The sequence below is a fragment of the Alligator sinensis genome, unplaced genomic scaffold (assembly GCF_000455745.1).
Source record: "Alligator sinensis unplaced genomic scaffold, ASM45574v1 scaffold226_1, whole genome shotgun sequence".
NCBI classification, from domain to species: Eukaryota; Metazoa; Chordata; order Crocodylia; family Alligatoridae; genus Alligator; species Alligator sinensis.
In genome coordinates, this window is record NW_005842028.1 from 1,760,176 (window position 1) to 1,779,947 (window position 19,772).

The 19,772-nt window shown below is 40.9% G+C and overlaps 1 protein-coding gene across 3 annotated transcripts in view; it reads right to left on the minus strand.

Annotated features, from left to right (window-relative positions):
* Positions 1-5,367: 5,367 nt before the first annotated feature.
* FRMD3 (FERM domain containing 3) overlaps positions 5,368-19,772 on the minus strand; it is a 188,970-nt gene continuing 174,565 nt past the window's right edge. For all 3 annotated transcript variants that reach the window (XM_025202504.1, XM_006022288.2, XM_006022290.2), the window contains one exon: positions 5,368-7,968. In XM_025202504.1, the coding sequence (XP_025058289.1) occupies positions 7,370-7,968 (599 nt within the window). In that variant the 3' untranslated portion in view covers positions 5,368-7,369. The remainder of the gene's footprint in view (positions 7,969-19,772) is intronic.

Below are 19,772 nucleotides of genomic sequence, written 5' to 3' on the forward strand. Positions count from 1 at the left end.
CCCCCCAGCTGCAGGGGCATGCATTGTTCATGCCTTCCCCCACACCCTTTCCCCCACAATAGACTTACCAGCTAGACCCGGTTGCTCTCCATGTGACTGGGCTGCGGCAGGCACGCGGCAATTATTGGCCACATCACTTCTGCGGACCCCCTACAACCCTCTTAAGTACCCCTAGGGGTATGTGTGTCTGCGGTTGACAACCACTGGATTATGACAAGCTGATGTATTTTGTAAAAATGAAGGTTTTCATTGTTAGTAGTTATACAACAGGTTTAAAACCAGGTCATTTTGTATTATTAAACAATTTTACAGGGACAAAGAACAGCTTTAATCTCTAGTCTAGGAGGTGGCTACAAAATATTGAACCTCTTGCAGTGGTGTATAATAGAATAACCTTGTTGACTGCACACACAAATGACTCTGCTTCAGAGGCTCAGAAAAGGGCTCAGTAAGGATCTATATAAGGATCTGTAGGATAAGGGTCAGAATCCACCAAAGAAAGATTGGACAAATACTAGCCTTTGTACAGCTAAGGAATGACAGCCCTTCTACATGCAGGAATGTTGATCAATGCCTCTGCTCTCAAAAGTGCCTTTAACAGCTGCACTGCCTGATATATGCACCAGATTACTTACTCAGAGACCTTCTTGAAACCTGACATGAGAAAATCTCAAGTACGCCAGTACAAATAGTGCAGGCAGTGATTTATTGCAATCTCATGAAGCTGACAAGATCCTCCATATCCTCCAGTAGTTTCCTAATCTTTTGAAAGCTGAGCCCCACTTGAGGAAGACTAGTCCTGACATGGTTCATTAACAGGATGCATGTTTTAATATATACGTATTTTGTGCCACCCTACCATTTTGGAAAATGCTGGTAAAAAACTTCATAAGCTCAGGAAGAATTAAAAACATTGAAATATGAAGCATCTGATCAGCTTTCTATTTAGTTAGATTGATAGGGGGCATGGCACATCTCAGAAGTTTTGTTCCAGACTCAGGGTTACAATTAGCACGTGCTAACTCTGAGGAGTGTTAGGTTGTGTTAAAGTCAGCACAGGCTGTGAGCAGTTGCACGCTCAGACTTAATGCCCTCTCTAATGTGCACAGCAAACTTGCTGCTAGAGGCCTGGGGAGCAGGTGCATGGCCGAGAGCTGCCAAGTCTGCTCTATGCCTCCCCAATTTGCCAGCTCTCTAGCCCCAGCATAGACTAGCAGGGGAAGAGGGCAGGGGAGCCCTCCCATAGTACTTGGATCATCCCCAATTTCTTGCCCCCACCCCCCACCCACCCCACACACACATACTCCTCATTTAGCACTATTGTCTTGATCTCCACACCCCCAGCCATATGGGTCACCCCCACTGCTGCTTAGACTCCCCACGGGTCCCTGCCCTGATTGCCCCCTGGTTTTCCCTGCCATCCTCCTAATTACCCTTCCACTTTGATCACCCCCTGATGCCCCAATCTCTTTCAACTGCTTGGATCACCCCCCACCCAAATCACCCCCATGCCACCAAGACCAGCAGTGGCAGTAGTGGATTGGTGAGGATCCCCTTCCCTGCTTGCTTCCAGGCTGCTTGCAGCCTGCGCCGTCTTTGCATGCTGTAGGGCAGTGCTGCCATACGGCCTGGCAGGAGTGGCATTGGTCTAATCCAGGTGCATAGGAAGCTGCCAGGCCCACCTGCTCCCCTTCTGTGTCTGCCCAGCAGTTCCTCACCCAGCTACTCCCCCCTCAACCCCATCTCCCTTCCCAATGCCCACCTCTGCCCATGCCCATTGTTCCCCTGCCCCCTCCCTTTCCCCCCTCCGTTCCTTCTCCTGTTTCCCCCTGTCCCCCTTCACCCCTTTCCCCACCCCAACTCACCTGCTGCCTGGCTGTCCCCCTGCTCACAGAGCCAGCACCCACCACAGGGATGAGCAGGAAGTTGCTTGCAGCTCTGCCAAGGCCACAGACCTGGCCCCATGCTATCACCACCCTGTGATCCCAGCACCAGTCCTAGCCCCTGCCCTTCCCACTTCTGGATGCCACTCTTTGCCTGCCTATCCTCAATCCCATCCACCTGGACAAGCATGCCCTGCCCATAAGGGTCCCAGAGCAGTCTCCATGGGGACATCACTGGCCCACCTGCACCACCTGCCCCTGGCAGTGGGTATGGGGCCAATGGGCCTGGAATGGAAAGGATCAATTGGCATCTCTGCCCCATTAGGCATTGGCTTATTTTTGCTGGGGGGTGGATGGCAAAAGTTGATGGTCATGTGGAAAGTTTTAGGCATTTCAGATGACACCTCTCTTTCTGAAGTGGGACTAGGGCCCTTGGGCCCCCATATACTCAGCACCTCTGATTCCCCCCACCCACTCCTGTCAGGTTAAGTACAGTGACAGCACAGAGCTCTGGGCAACATGCTCTTGCTGCCCTGTGGCTCCACTCCCAGCACAGAGCCACTGGGGGTTAACTGTGGCAACACCATGAACCTGGCAGAAGAAAGCTGCCCCAGACTACATGATCTTGTGGGACTTGGTGCTAGGCAGGCACTTCTACCATCCCTCCCAAGTAATGCAGGATGTTGGGGAGAGAAGCTACACTCCTTCCCCCCACAACTTTCCTGGCTCAAGGGGAAACACCCAGATGTGAGGTCAGCCCTCTGAAGGGAGGGCCACATATATAGCCCCCGGCCCGGGGCCTGGATTGGGTGTCCTGTGGTTCTTGGAACCAGCAGCGTGGTACCATGTGGGCTAGGGTCATACCCATCAGGGGTGGATGCAAGGGTTGGTTTAGGGCCAGTACCACACCCTGGGCATAGAGCTTGGGAGTATGGAAATGTTGTCAGGAATAGAGGGGCTGGGAGCCATGAATCCTAAAATGCTGGATGACTGCAAATTGGTTGGTTTATGTCCATGGAGCGGATTAACAATACCCTAGCTTGAGCTAGGTAGAACAGCTCAAAGATAACCCCTGCTCAAAGTGGTGTAACTTTAAGATGCTTAGAGGCATCTTAAGATACTTAGCTGTTTAACACCCTTTAATGCAGGGACACTCCCATTTTAGATGTCTTTAGAATGGTTCAAAGGTAAACCGTAACACCACACTGTTTTTTTTTTATCTCAGTGAAGCAGCCAGAAGTTAAGGTAAATAGAGCTAGGGAGCAGAGTTCGAAGATAATCTTTGTTCCAAGTGGCATAACCTTAATAACATGCCTAGAGGGCACTTAGCACTTGCTAACAAGCTTTAATGTGCAGACACCAGACACACGCATTTAAAGTGTCCTTAATATGGTCTAATTATAACATGTAACCTCATCCTAAGTCTTGTCTAATATCTTTCCCAACAGTTTACAGTTGGGTCTACTAAAAGATATAGCCATGAACTCAAGCAGCTTATCCGCTTTGGTCACACTTGATTCATGGTTGATGGGGACAAGGAGGGAGATTCTGTTTCTGCCTCTATTCTCTCCCCCCTTCCTTTTTTTTTTTTTTTTTTTTTTTTTTTTTTTTAATTAGCAACCATAGTTGCTAGTGATTTACTACATTTTTCACTGAACTCTGATATTTTGGAGAACAAGTGAGGCACTTGCATGTGAACATCCAGGTAATTTTTAATGGCACATCACCCAGATGAGATGAATACTGATGTTGTCCAATCATAACAGATACATACAACCACTAATATTGTAGCCTTACTTCAGCTTAATTTCTTCAAATGTAGCTTGCACATGGCCTTTCAAAGAGTTTTAATGATATAGAAGGCCTGTAGAATCTGTTATTTTGTTATTAAGATCATTGAAACCTAAGAAAGACTGACGGTAACAAAATTTCACCAAGTGCCCATTTTTAAATTAGTCAACTCAAGCTAATTACTATTTATACATTTTTATAAAATTAATTTAATAATCAGAGTAGAAGCAATGATTTGGGGGCAGCTATTCTATTTTGTTCATGTGTTATAATGAAGATGAATCCCTGCTTTGACCTGGCTTGACTTGAAGCATGGTATCACGGCCAGTGCTTCCATAATTGACTAAGCTGTGAAATAGTTTATGCACCACAAACACAGATCTATCATAAGTAAAGCAAATATGAAGTTTTTGGGTATCCATACATATCATGCTCAAATTAACAACAAAAATATGAATTACATAATTCAAAATTCAACATATATTTACTGTATCTATAGTTCATGAAACATAAATATAGAAAACACCAACTTGCAATTGTAACAGAAAAACTGCAATTTCATGACAATTAAGTCCGAACAAAGTACACTATATAAAATATATATTTAATTTGTACAGGAGTTAGGGTCATCTCCCACAGCAATAAACTTTCCTTCATCAGAAAAAAAAATCCAGCATTGCAGAGCATTTTTCCAGTGTGTTTTTATTAGGGATTCCTGCCATCGTATCAACATACAAAACAATCAGGATGTTGACATAGAAATGTGAAATTCACTGTACAAAGATAAGGCTCGAGTTACAGGTACATTTCCCCCAAGTCTTTTGCATTTCAGTGAAATAAACCCATTTTTAAATTCTTCCCAGAGTCGCATTTATAAATATTAGACAAACCACAAAATAGATTTCAAGTACATAACATTTTACAATATATTCCAAGCACAGACAGAAATACACAATACTGTACCTACATAATTCATAATTCGGCTGTCATCTTGAGCACTAAGACATTGGTGTGTGTGTATGCACACATGTATGCATGTACATATATACATACACACACACACACACACATATACATACATATATATAATGCCATACTGTATACCAGTTCATTTTTATGAGTGTTGTCTGTGTGTGTATAGAGTCCTGGCCCTTTAAATTTCAACTGATATGTAGCAAAATCTTCCAGAAACTCCATGTTTTTTTCAGTAAAATTTACCTGATAGAGCAGAAAGTTACCTGTTTGATAGGAGGAATTTTAAAAGGCAAGGACTGTATGTACACACGTACAGTAAAGGCACATACACACACACTTGCATTTAACCCTACATATAACCTTATTGCACTGTGCTCTCTCTGAGGTTATCTTTTCCTCATGCAACTCAGCCATTTGCAGATAGAGTTTAATCAAACAAAACATATGCTCCAATTCTTGGAGCTCTACATGGACAAGACTACATTTTAGAACACTGGACCTAACTTTTTATAATTATGGGACTTAATAAATAGGACCTGGCATGGAACTATCTCCCTGTACTCTAGCAAGTTGCCTGCTCTTATAACCATCACCATCCAGGAACTCTCAGCTCACAACTTTATACAGGAATCTATATTCATATATATATATATATATATATATATATATATATATATATATATATATATATATATATATATGAATGAATATGAACTATACAGAAATAATTCCTGTTAAAGTCATACGTCTACTTTAGTTTGCTGTAAAAAATTCTAGTGGACTGGATGATTCTTGTCTAAAGGGAAAGGACTGTTTAGCTGCAAGTTACACAAGATGAAATATGCACCAACCAACCAATTAATAACGATCCTCATTAGGAACAGACTTATGAAAAAAGACAGAATGAAGAGACAGGAGACTGAATGGCTCTATTTCACATTTATTGTTGGGAAATGGGGAAGAATCCAGAAGTTGACAATTAGGAAGAGCAATTCCTAAAAACTATGAACGCTATATCGTTTTAAAAGGGGTGGAAAAGAAAAAGAATAAACAACTTCATGGGAAATTTCAGTTTTCAAACTGGTCGTGCAAAGGCTTAGAAAGCATAAAGTAGGGAGTTAAGATTCCCTCTTTCAAAGAATAAATTCAATCTGGCGCTGTGTGACTTACAGCTATTGTTACAACATGACAAGAACTGTTCTGACAAACATTCTCAACTACATTTCCACTTAAGGAACTCCATCAAGGAGAGATTATGAGGCTGAAGCTGTAGTTCACTAGCTTAAATTGAAGAAAATCAATACATCAACAGTGATGCTTTAAAAAAAAGGATCTGCTATGATGATGCTCCAGTTTCCAAATATAATTTCATTTTTCTTTAGTTTTTGGGGATCTACTGATTTTCTCAATGCTCACAAGGTTTTTTGTATGTATATTTTCTAAACAATAATGTGAACTACTGCAGATATACAATTCCTTGGTACATTAACACAACAATAGACCCCTATGACTAGTTTGATACACAGAGGGAAATAATGCAAGTGCACTGACACACATACAGGGTAAGAATCAGCACACACAGGAAATGACAACACAGTTAATGAGGATTCTCTGAGATTAATAAGAAAGGGAATCAGGGACCAGTATGTTTCTTTTAATAATGTTTTATCCTTTTATTATTCATAGAAGACTTTCACATCAACTGTATAGTCTAATGCTTCACTGTTTAAAAGACCATTAAAAAAAAAAAGTAGGTCACTCACCTACTGGTCTAGCTAGCAATTTTTGGTACTTACCATCACTTCAGGTTTCCATGTTATGTACAATAATCTACATTTATTTCAAAGATCCATCACACCCTCTTACGACACTTGCTTGGACTGTCTTAAAGGTTTTTCTGCAGCACTGATTGAAAAATTAGATGACAGGACACAGATGAAGATGGATAATCATTTTGTCAATGATATTCACCTTCCCAATCTTTAGCACTATGCCATTTAGAAGCATATTTGATGATTCTGTGTCATTTCATCTCCCCTCAGCAGCCCCCACTAAACTTGAGCGAACTTACTGTACTTTGCCCAGACCACAGGCCAACTTGTATCCAGCTATAACAGATACTGTCCAGCCAAAATATTTTAAAAACAAATCATTGTTAAAACATTAAGAAATCCCCATACATCCCCTTGTGCATTATTCTTACCAATCTGTACATTTAAATAACTTCAGGAGTTCTCAATTGCTAAAAATTTACCAAAATATTTTAAACACATCAAATCGTTAAAAAAAAAACAAAACCAGAAAAACAAACCAAGAAACAAAACCCAGCATAAACATTGCTTGTATAGGCATTGGTTAGAAGAGATTCTTACACTAAGGAATATATTCAAAAACACCTCTCTCACTAAATTTCAGACTCCAAATGTCATGGCTTGTAAGGTTACAAATGATGAACCCAGTCGTGCATGGTGTGATACAATAGATGACTCAGGAAATCTGAAATGCAATAAAAATAAAACCTCTTTTTGGTTATTTAAAGGCCACCTTATAAGCCTGTAATGAAAGCAGTTATTTATGTAAAGTAAACTTAAGAACTTGAGCAGTCTTATGAGCTGAAAATGAAGTCAACTACCTGCTGATGGCCCCACAAGCATTATGAGAAGCTTGCACTAACTGTTATTTTGAATATAGCCCTTAGTTGTCTCGCATTTTTTTTAAATTTAAGAGCTGCCCAGCATGTCAAAAATGAAGTTTATTTTGCAAGCAACCCATTGCCTGAGAGGGCAGTAATATTCAACGTGAAACTGCTGGAACTCTGGTGTCTGACGAATTTCATGGAGAAAGGAGATATTAAGATCTGACTCCAAGAGAACAAGGAGAAGGGGGAACACAAACAGCAACAGTCCAAGACCTACGAGAAGAAGTCTGGAGAAACTCTTCACAAAGGCATTGACCTGTATGTTGCCCATCAGAAAGTCATAGCTACACCTAAGTGCTCTCCGGGCTTCTTTCAGCTCCTCTTCTTCTGCGACCAAAAATGCATTTTCATCCACTTCCAGTTCCTCAAATGAATCAGTGTCGTCTTTGTCATTCTCTGCCCTCAAAGGGGTATCAAAGAGCATATCAATCTCATTTTCATCAACTGGGGTGGGCAGCAAGCTGGCACTTGGGTTGTACACCAGTTCTGAGATGGTTAAGGGTTCCTCTTTGATTTTCTCTTCCTCCTCAATTGTGAAATCTATGCTCTCCCCAGCATCCTTAACAGGGGAGCTGGCTATCACAGGAACTGAGATCTCATCTTCCTTTGGCAGATGGATACCTAAAATGGAAGGAAAAAAAGAACCTTAATTCTGGTGATCTGAAATTTCTGATGTCAGAAAAGGCTAAGTCAGCCTTCAGTAAGACATTTTAGAGAAGATGCCCCAGATGAACTATCCCTTAGGAACAGAGGAGTGCAAGGAGAGTTCAGTAATCATATTCCTATAATCTGTTCCCTTAAATTGAATACACTTCCAGCCACTATCTAAAATTAGCAGAATAACTAATATAGTGTCTTTGTAATTCCACCCAACCAAACAAGAGCATTTTTTACAGGAATGCAATACTCCAAACTTGACACCCGTTTACCTTTTTAGCCACCAAACACAAGTACATATATTAATTGCTCTTAATTTAAAAACAACACATTAAAAGGGTGCCGCTATAAAATATATATCCCATCCCTCATTTGAAATTAGCAACAAAGTGATAGATAACAGATAGAAATGTACATAATTACAAAATTTACCCAATACCATAAATGCCATGGCATTAAGGTAAATTCCTATCAAAAGGAATGGAACTAAAGGGGAACTGGGTTTATACATTGTGCAGAGAACAGATATGGATGAAAGAGAAAGTGTTTTAATAGTAAATATTCTCCCTATGAAAGATCTCTCGTTCATATATTGTCTGTCCTTGTTAATGGTCTCTGTCTCCATCACTGTCTCCTTTATGCTCTTCTCTCTCTCATTCTTACCAATCTGTCCCTCGTCTCCCTTCCTCTGAAATCTCTCCCCTCACTTTCTTCTTGTCCCTTTCAAACTTATTACATTCATCCAACACGAATAACAACACAGTGAAAGTAATTTTAAAATCTCAAAGTGTTCTGATTGGGTCCTGATTGTGATGTAAAGGCTTCAAAGATAGGTCATTTTCAAATACTTTCAAGCTAATGATCACCAGCAGCATGGCAGGAATGAGCAAGGGAAAGAAAAGGAACAAAGCAACAAGTGGTAATCAAAGACAAATTTGATTTAAAAGCACAGGAAGGTATTGAGAAAAGAATTTCAAACTTTCCCCATGCGTAACTTATCTTAGCATCTGTGGAATGGGACCAAAACCCACATGTGATGATATGAATATTAAAATAATAAAATAACTCATGGATGTTCTCATTTTAGGATGCTTACCATCTGGGAATCTCTCAGCACTTGAAAAATGATTAGTAAAGTCTCACAACAGCCATAAGAAGTTGGCAGTTTCCTCTGTGGATGGCAAAACCCATCCTGAAAGGTTAAGTGACTTGTCTGAAGTCACCAAGGAAGTCCAAGTCAGAATGCAATTAGCACTCAACAAGGTCAGCTCCTGTCACTGGCTTTAAGCAAAAGGCTAGGCCCACATAGAAACCAAAACACTACTGTATTACTCCATATTTAATAGAGTTACAAACATGTCAACCTGGAATAATGCAGTGGAGAATCAGGCCCAGTTACTCTTGGATATCTTTGGCTACGATAAGCTGCATGAGCATTTCTACAGGGTAATAGGAAACAACTGACAAGTCCATTTCAACCGTTTCCTGTACTAGGCACAAACTTTTCAGTGCTAAGCAAGGGAGTGCTAACTGCAAAGCCCTACTAAAAGAGAACAAGTACAAAGTAGCATTTGTAAAATTCTGGGTAAGATTCTATAAAATTCAGCCACAATTTTCTACCCCTGTAATCAAGAGATGTGCAATAGCTTTGTAAACATATGGTACAGAGCAGGAACTGAGAAACCATTATCCTGAGTTATAAAGATAACTACACGCAAGATCATTCTTGTGTACTTTGTATTTCTCATGCCACACCCCTTTTCTGCCATCCTATCATTGTAACTCGGTTCAATGGAAGACCTATGCACATTTCTTAACAGCACACTTCTTCCATCACGAATGATCAAGCTAGACATTTTTTGTTACATACCATCACTTCAGCGTTCCACGTTATGTACAATAATCTACATTTTCAACATTTTCAAATCTACATTAAGGTAATTAAGTGAACAGATTTTCAGAGATGCTGGGTGTCCATGTAATCCAAAGGGAAATAAAAGGTAAATCATGCAATTTACTTTTATGCTTAAGCATGGATTTAAGGACCTAACTTTAGCCATCCAAATTTGAGAATTTTGACCTGGTGCCTTCTTATACCTGCTTAGGGACAAGGTCACTAATATCTTCCCATCGTATTTCCTACCATCTAGGGAACAGCTGCAACTGCTCCTAAGAAAGGTGACCCCTATATAAACAATTTTGCACTTTCTCTCCTTTCCCCCTGGCCAATTCAAGTGTACATGAGATGCATAGTTCACATAAATGGGAAAGATGGTATTGATATGAACCAATATTATTCTCATTTCAACCACCTGGCAAACTTCATTTGGCCCTGCTGTGAATGTACAGAAAGAAGGCAGAAATGCAAATACTGACAGCTCATAGTTTTCTGAGGGGTTTCTAGGAGGAGTTAAGAACTGAAATGCTCAAAAGCCAACATCAATACAACAGCACCCTTAATCAATAGAAGCTAATGATTTAGGAGAAAGATAATCAGAGGAAAATACATAGAAAAGCCAAAACCACAAGTGCTATCAATCCATGCTATTCAGTCATTTACTAAGAGAGTGCTTAAAAAAGAATAGTACACTTGGATGTTAGCAATGAATTGTAGAAGTTTAAGGAAGTCAAAATTGCATTCTGAATGATGCAAATACAGAATAATCTAGTTTTGCATATCATGAATAAATGCCCTATGAGGAGTTAGCAAAATAAATACAATCTTTAGCTTTTATCACCTGGTAATGTAGGCTTAATGTTAGAGAAGTGCCCTGGTAAGCGTGGCATGGCTTATGGACATACAAGCAATTTACTACAAGGTAAGATGCATTGCAAATGGCCTCTGTATCAGGTCCTTTTACTCTGAAAAACAGCCTGAGTGCACACTCCTCCTCTCGCAGTAAATGCAAGGTAGCTTACCCCACTTCAACAGAGGGTCAAGCTACCGTGCATTTTCCACAGGATAAGGGACTGCAGTTACCCCAAAGTAGCTGACGTCCTGAAAGTTTGCATGCTAGCTAGTAGTACCTCAGGTGTTTTATACCACCTGAGCCCAGATAAAAGTGACTACAGGTATGCGTAGCACTGAAAAATAAGGGCCAGAGTTTCCAAGTGCCCGTACTGCAAGGTCCATTTGAAATTTAGAACACAGAACAATCTGGATTCTCCCCCTTCATACTCAGCACGTGCTATAACATTACCACTGTCCACATGAATGTTTCAGTCATAGTACAGTACGCTAGTTGTATTTCAGACCCATCACATTTTGACAGAAGATCACATACATCATGGCATGGTGTCATATTATAACCCATATGGCACTGCACCACTTATTTTGCACAGCATAAGAATGCAGACTCAAAGTGCAGAAATTCAAATGCCATGACACTGGTTCACAAACATTTTCTTAGAAGCTGGCACCTTTGGTTAGCTTTTGGATACATTTCCAGAGGATCTAAATTTCAGCTTAACAAAAGTGATGAATCTGAGTTTAAAAACAATTCCCCAAAATTTTGTGATCCTCCTGAAACAGCAAGGAAAACCCAAACATAGATTTACAGCCAATTTTATCCAACTTAATGAGTGACAATCCTAAAAATCTTTTGGACTTACTTGTAGAAAAAAGCTATTTTGCCTTCAGTCCTTTGAAGCCACAGAGGCTCTGTTATTAAATAAAGTTTTCTGGGACATTTTAAAGTCCACAGTTCATTAATACTAGTTACAATTTATATTGTTAATAATTTGATTTAAAAGAACCTCTGAACTCAATATTAAATTACATCCTAGAACATTGATTCTCTCATTCATTCTTTCTCTGCTTTTATAGGTAATTATATGCTTTTTGTGACATGTTATTGGCATCAGATAATGTCTAACTTTCCACGCTTTTATCTCTTATTTCCAAAAGTTTGCAACATTTTTCTGGCAGCTATATCAGTTTTATAAAGGAAAATCCTGTTGTACACCAGCCAGATCTCAATACCTCTCTTCTCTATCTCTGGAAAAAGCTGGGATGACTCCAGACCTTAGATTCACAACTACAAATTAGAACATGAACAGCTGAGTACGAGACAAGCACTGCAGCAGCTGTACACAGTGAACCAGACGAACTGGACCCCTGGCACCCCAGGCCAAAACAGCAGCTGAGGATTAGCAGGGTGGAGAGGAACCCTAGCGACACCATTATGTTTACAACAAATATAGATGATTCACAATGAAACGGAAGACAAATATTATATCTCTAATAAAAATTTAAACTGTAAGTGAGTGGATTCATTGCACAGCTCTACAGAAAAGGAGAAAAAAAAGTTTTTTGTGTTCATTGTGGTTTTTTTTAATTAAGGGAATGAGAAATTAAATTTTGATGTGAGGGGTGGAGGGTGGGAGGAAAGAGAGTTCCCTGCAATGCAAAATTACATACAGTGAATGTCATTAACTTTTCCAGGAATGTAAGCCTTGATAGATGACATGCTCAAGAGCATTATTAAAATACCAGGGAGAAATTTCATAATGACACAAGCAGAACAATTAAAACTCAGATGAAGCAGATTTCCCCAGCTTTTAGCAGGGGAGAAAAAACAGACCTCTTTGTGCCTACATCCAGTTCAACTGCTTGGCTTTTAGCAACGGAAGTATTTCCTTTGATTCAAATCAGGATGAAATTCGGCTGTGCAAGGCCCAACACAAGCTTATGCCTCATAGTGCCAATGCACAGAAATTGTGAATAGAATTATCATGCCTTTGTATTGACTGAAGTACTATGGGGAAGGAAGCAAGATCCATGATGAACTGAAACATTAATTGCAACTCCCTCAAAAGTGGCTTGAGTAGCACTGCACTGAATTGCCACCACAGCCCTGTGGCCAGGTCTCAGGGTGGGAAGGCACAGCTTCCACACATAAACTATTTGTCTTTATACAGAGGGAAGTGAATTTCACTCTCAACAAGAAAAATATTTAATAATAATTTTTACAATGTAGCAACTGCCTGCTCCCATGCAGACAGATTTCAATTGCTTCTAGTCTTACTGAGACTGCAGCACTAACTCAAGTAGAAATGGAGTCTCACAATATCCCAATATTTTTGCAAGTGCAACAATTTTGTGACATCACAACTGGCCTCTTTCCAGGAAATCTCGGCAGCCAAGATTTGGCCTTCTTTGCAACTGACAGAACAAGGAGCAATGGTCTCAAGTTGCAGCAAGGGAAGTTTCAGTCAGACATTAGGAATAATTTTCTCACCAGTAGGGTAGTAAAACATAGGAACAGGTTATCCAGAGAGGTGGTGAAATCTCCATCCTTGGAGGTTTTCAAGGCGCGGTTAGACAAAACTTTGGCTGGGATGATCTAGTTGGGTATGGTCCTGCTTTGAGCAGGGGGTTGGACTAGATGACCTCCTGAGGTCCCTTCCACCCCTAATTTCTATGATGCTGCAGTTCTTGGACTGCAGTTCCAGCTGCCATGAACTGGAGGCACTATTCTGCTGCTTCTATCCTGTGAAGTGAATCTTTGTTCCATTGCTAGTACTGTCTTGAAGCAAGCAAAGAAGTAGGAAGCAGCACTGGCAATGTGTAGGTACATGCACCCTCTGAGATCGGCCATGCACCCCCTGGAAGCACCAGCTGTGAAACTGGAAGTGCGCTTCCTGTTTTGCCGCTGGCTTGGCAATCAGCTGCTGGGGGACCTCCCCCATGTTGGCAATCTGGTGCTCCACCCAGATTTGGGAGGCACCAGTCGCCCATGGGAAGCAGCATGGCCAGTTTCTGCTGCTCCTCCCTGTTCATACAGTTGAAAGGATACAATGAAACACATGGGCTAGCTTTGGTACTGGAAGTAGTAAAAAAGCACATCAGCATAGGGTTCTGGCCTGACTAATGTATCCTTCTGAGAAACACCAGAAAAAGTGTTTCCTGGCACATGCTCTCTCTCCATTCCTTCAAGTCTTCAAGAAACCAGAATCAGCCAGGCCATCCTTTCGAGAACAGGGCAGCAGGATCAAGGTGGGAAGCAGACTGTCAGAAAGTAGAGGCCTGAGTAGAAGGCAGTACTGTGCCCCGAGAGGAGGAAATCACTAGAGGGTAGAATGTGAGTGGCTCAGGCCAGCATCTTGGACAGGGGAAAAGCTGAGCAAGGGACTCAGGGGGAGCTACACACAGGTAGACCTTGTGGGGGAGCCATGCCCAGCAGGAGTAGAAAGAGGCTGCAGAAGCCAGGACATGGAGATAAGAGGTGAGCTAGTGCTTGAAGGAGGGAAAAGTGGGATACCATCCACCAGAAGCGAAAGGAGGCAGGTTCTACACTTTGTGTGTGCATTGTTTATGCATTTCAGGAGTTTTATGAACAAGACCAAAAACAAGGAATTACAAAAAAAATCAGAATGCACACCCAGAAGACTTGAGTTTTAGGAAATCCCATTTTTTAAGCCAACTCATGATTTTTGGAAGGGTGGCAATGATGCAGTGTGAACATAATTATTAGTTCCCACATTGTATATTTTGACCAATCTACTGATTTTGCTTAAATTACCGATCAGGATGAGGGTCATACAGGTAACATTTTAAACCTACATTGTTGGAAGCTAATTTAGGCACTAATGCTAAGGTTAATTACTGTATTGGCCCAAGTTCCACCGAGAGAGTTTATATGTGTTCAGGGTGCTCATAGCCTGTTGCTCACCTCTGAGGTGTAGGTTTGCTCTGGTCATCACCTACTAGCCCTAGAACACCCTCAGTGCTTCACAGCCTGCTGAAGAAGTAGGAGGTGGTGACATGTCACAGATGGGTATTTCCTGTGAGGCTCCAAGGGCAGATCCAGAGAGATTGCAGTGCTGTAGTCACAACCCCCATTTCAACCATGCCACAGGAGCAGCAGCATGGTTTAAAGTCCCAAATCAGGTAAAATTCCCCTCTCTTCCCCTCTATGCTCAGCAGCATATCCTCTCTCCCATACAGCAGCATATCCTCTTCTCCCACCTCCCCCAGCATCACCAGCACCAGCTCCTGAGCCACTCCTGTCACACTCCAGCCTGGCTGTACAGGGGAACTGGACGAAGCTGTGGACAGTGGCATTGGCAGCAAGGCAGCTCCTGAGCCACCACTCCCTTCCTGATCCCCCTGATGTTCCCCACCAGCTAGGGATGTCCCCTACCTGCTGCCACTGCTGTCCCCAGCTAACTCGGGCTCCATATGCACCACGCTGTTCTTGCCCCCAGATGACCATGTAAACTGACCATTTGCACAGTCATTGCTAATTGAAGTGCAAAAAGTTCACAAACTGAATGAAGGATAACGATAGGAAAATAAATGACATCTTAGCATTCAATAACAGATACTGGCAAGTATATGATATGCCCAGTATATACATGCAAGTAGACCTGATTCTTTTACTCTGTCGTAATTTTTTTTTAAACTTTGGGGTAGTTATTTCTCATATACATCAAAATCAGGTCCAGGATTTTTCAATTACATCCCATTATTTACTTTAATATATACTGCATAAATCTTCAATTAGCTGACAATTAAAAAAATAATGTTATTTATTGTAAAATACAAAGAAAAAGATGGCATGTTCTGGTAGCCTGACTTCATTTTGATTAGTGTAAGTGGTAAGCTGAACAGCACTCATTATGGTACTGCAGCAGTCACTAAAAAACCCCATTTAAGAATTTTTCTCTAAACTTTTCAGATTTATATTTTTCTCCTTTCCGGACATGCAGCAGGAGTAAAATTCCAGCGAAGCATTTGCTCAAAATTCAGACTTAAATTCTATTGTTTGTTAAGTAAGCTGCATGACAGACCTCATGCATCTACTAGACTCACCCCTCTCCCATTGTTAGCCGCTCCTTCTTTTCCCCCTATCCCAATAAAAACATTTTGTCACTTGTATTAGTTTGCTTCTCTCAAAATGATCTGGGTTAGCATAGCAAACTACAAGGCAAAACTGGAAATAAGAGTTTTCTGCAAAAAAGCCATAAAAGTATCTGAGCAAAATAGATTTAAACTTACCAGCACTTCTAGCTGTGATCCTCGATCCATGTTTCAGCAAACGAATGCATACATCTTTGCTACAATGGTTAACCATACGCAAGTGAATGCTTCCCCTGGTTTGGATTTTTACCAGACATTTCACCATGTTGACTATTATTTAGTTTCTATCACAGCTTTGAAAAAACCACAACTCATGCTGGCTTTGACCTTTTACTGAGTCTCCACTGTGTTTTAAAGGACTAAAACGAGTCCCACTGAATGAATCAAATGACAGGCTTCTAACATGGCCAACAAAAATATCTCTCAAGGGAACAGAATAGGGGGTTATTTTTAACCACTTCCAACTGTTTCATAACATACAACGCAAACTACTGCAGTGTCCGTCTCACTTAGCTGACTCACACATATAGAAGTAGCTAATGCACCAAAACATGGGATGATGAAACAAGAAAGCATAAAAAACAAAGGCTAAGTGCAAAATGGCATTATGATCCTTATTGCTGAAGGGCTTCAGTTCAGTCATTTACACTGACTTACCAATGTTACCCTGAATGTATTTGTATGTGTGCGTGTAATAATCCAGAGTCAAATCCTGGAGTGTGGAAAGAAGACTTGGCGGGAAGCCAAGCCAAGTCAAGCCAAGACTTGGCAGGATGGGGAACATCCCTCCAACCAGGCAACACATGGGTGCCGATTAATAAAGACACTCTAATATCAAGATTTGGGACTTTGGTTCTGAAACTAGGGACAAAATCTGATCTGTCCTGAGTGGGAGAAAAAAAAGAAGGTGGAAAACTGGAAAAGTACATTTTTCTGTATATACATGTTTCAGTTCTCAAGAGTGGGCAGAACTAGAGTAGGTTGGACGCGTCTACATATTGCTCTATGGTTGTGCCTTTTGGAAGTACTAAAGCATGGTGCACTAACAACATTGCCATAGGGCAACGTGTAGAGGTGCCCAACAAGCTTTGGCTTTGCCCACTCTTGAGAACTGAAGCATGTATCTAAAGAAAGATGCACTTGTCCAGTTTTCCACCTTCTTTCTCTTCTCCCACTCAGGCACAAGGAGGTCTCTTTTTTTTGGAAGTACTAAAGCACAGTGCAGTAACTGCCCATACTGTGTCGTACATGTGGCGTAAGATTATTTTTAGCAGCTACTTCGCGGTAGTGATGTGCTATAACATGGGAGTGCATAGCTATGGTGAAGCAGCTACTGGTCACATGTAGACACCCATGGACACTATGCTGCTGTACCATGTCTCTGCAGGGACATAGCGTCATGTGTAGATATGTCCACTGTGCCCATCAGAAGGTGGTGCTGTTCCTGAAAGGCTGGTCATGTTATGTTCGCTGGTCAGCAGAGGATATGCCAGGTAGGACTTGTACATACTTTTCATGCTGTTCTCCTACTTTGTGCCACAGGACCATTCCAAGAGTGGCAACTAAAGGGGCCTGCTAATAGCAATGAAGCAATATAGGGAGGGAGGAAGGGAGGGAAGGAAGGTCTCACCCACTGTAACATTCATCTTGTTTAAGGGTTGGGCTGCAAGACCATCCATACCAGTTTTTTCTCTCCCTGGTCCATACAAGTAAATGACAAATGGGGTTTCCTGGATGTTTTTAGTGGTATGTCTCAAGCACAACATTTCAACTGAGACATATTACTACATAGGAATTTGTGGAAAGCATTATGTAGGCCTGGCACCTATTTAAAAGTATGTATGCAGTTAAAGTGTTCCCTTAGCTTTTCCCACAGTAATTCTATGTGGAACAAAGGCTTCCACTGTTACTTTCACTGCACCGGCTTTCAGTCTCTCTGAGCTAGTTCTTTGTGGGCTGAGAGAACAAGAGGCCCCTTTCTTGGCCCCATTTTATCACTTCTTCAGACATAACATGCCTATGTGATTCTGTCATCGTTCCCCTTGTAGCAATTATTGGAATGTAAAAGATAAATCCTTGCTATCAAGACATGCAGCAGCTACAGTTGTCATATTTACAAAATCCAAAAGAACTGGTTCTTTTAAACACCAATCCGTTCTAACCTCAAAGCAAAGCACGCCTGACTTTCTGACTTAGTGAGCAAATGCCCCCTGGACAGGGTTAAGAATTAGATTCAAGGTCAATTAATATAGTTATGCAAAAATTAAGCCATATTGGGTTACTTAGAACTACCCCCTTCCCCACATTAACTGTATATTTTGGACTAAAGAGAGTTTATGCTAAAATCAAATAGCTGAGTCAGTGACACTCTTGCTATAAAGCTGACTCTGAGCAAGTAAGAGATTCTATCTGTCTGTCGTCACATTTCCTGACACCAGCAATGAATGCTGTGTAACGTTTGGAAGATACGTTCAACAAGGGATTTTCCAGACAACAAGCCAGTTTCTTTCTTGTGGCCTGGCTTCTTTGTGATCCACTGTTTGCATACAGGGGCCAGAAATCCATAGACCCCCAAATCGATGAGCTGTAATTAATTCTTTTGCCACCCTTCTGACTCTCTTCTTCTCTGCAACCTGCACTCAGTAAAAAATGGGTGCTGCTGAAATTCTAGCCCATTGCTGGGAAGGTTGTTAAAGGAGCCCTCCTGTCAGCTGCATTCAGACCTATTTTCAGAGGTCTCTGAAAACAGAGAGTAGTTATAATGATGCTTTAAGCAGTAGTTTTAGTTTAAAAAAAAGAGGTCTAGCACTACTCTAGAAAACCCAGAGTCTATCAAGAACAATATTCCCCACTACAAAAACAGTGGTCAACAAACTTTTCCTTATGTGTAATAAACTTAACACACTATTGAGGAGTAAGTAGTCATTTTTGATTCAAGATACCGGTCTTCAGCACTTTTGTTTGTTTTTTGTTAATATGAAGTGCTATAGTGATGAATTTTGAATGGAGTAGATTACACAGTGAGAGGGCTGTAAATGTGACTCAGTTCATTAATGCTCACATAATGGGTTTTCTTACACCAAGACCTCCTAATTTGAGAACATCCATTAAGGGAATTAAAAATTCCACACAGAGCACCTAGAAAAGTAACAGCGGAAACTTCAAAAGTTCCACACTCCAGACTTTGTTCTACAAATGAGATAAAGACCTTATCATTCAAAAATAATTGAGTAATTAGTAAAGGATTCAATTACAGGTAAATTGAGTAAAAGTTGCTCATGATTGGTTCCACTGAGCTTAAAGGAAATTAGAAAACATTTATTCTGTCTCCAGTCTGTAGAAATCTCAGAACAGAACTGTTAAAGCCGTAGAGGCTTATGATGATGTCTGATTGAGGCCATTTTGCATGGCAGGAATAAACAGCATTCAGAAGTGTTTTCTCTGCTAATTTTAAAGTCAAAAGTATTTTATTTTTATGAAGTGTCTCTCTATCCACTGTATTTTAATCTATGTTTAAGAATACAAACTCATAAACATATATACGTTCATAGGGTAAGTGCACTTCTAAATTGAAGAAAGAGTAACAACACTAAATCTTTTTCTCTAATAAAAATAGGATGTAACAATACTGTTGGTTGTACTGGAAGAAAAGAAGTAAATGGGCTAATTGAGAAGTTGTAAAACATCCATACTGCACAATCCAGCTTTCTGAACTTTAAATATGACATATTTGAGGCCATATGCTCTGTTATTTTGTATCTTCTGCAATATCTGAAATGGCTATGATAAAATGCCCATTAATTCAACTTTGTAGCATCTAAGTCAGGGGCAGGCAATTATTTGGGCTTGCAGGCCACACAACAGTTTTGGGGAGCTGTTGTGGGCCAGTCAGCACCCCCCACCC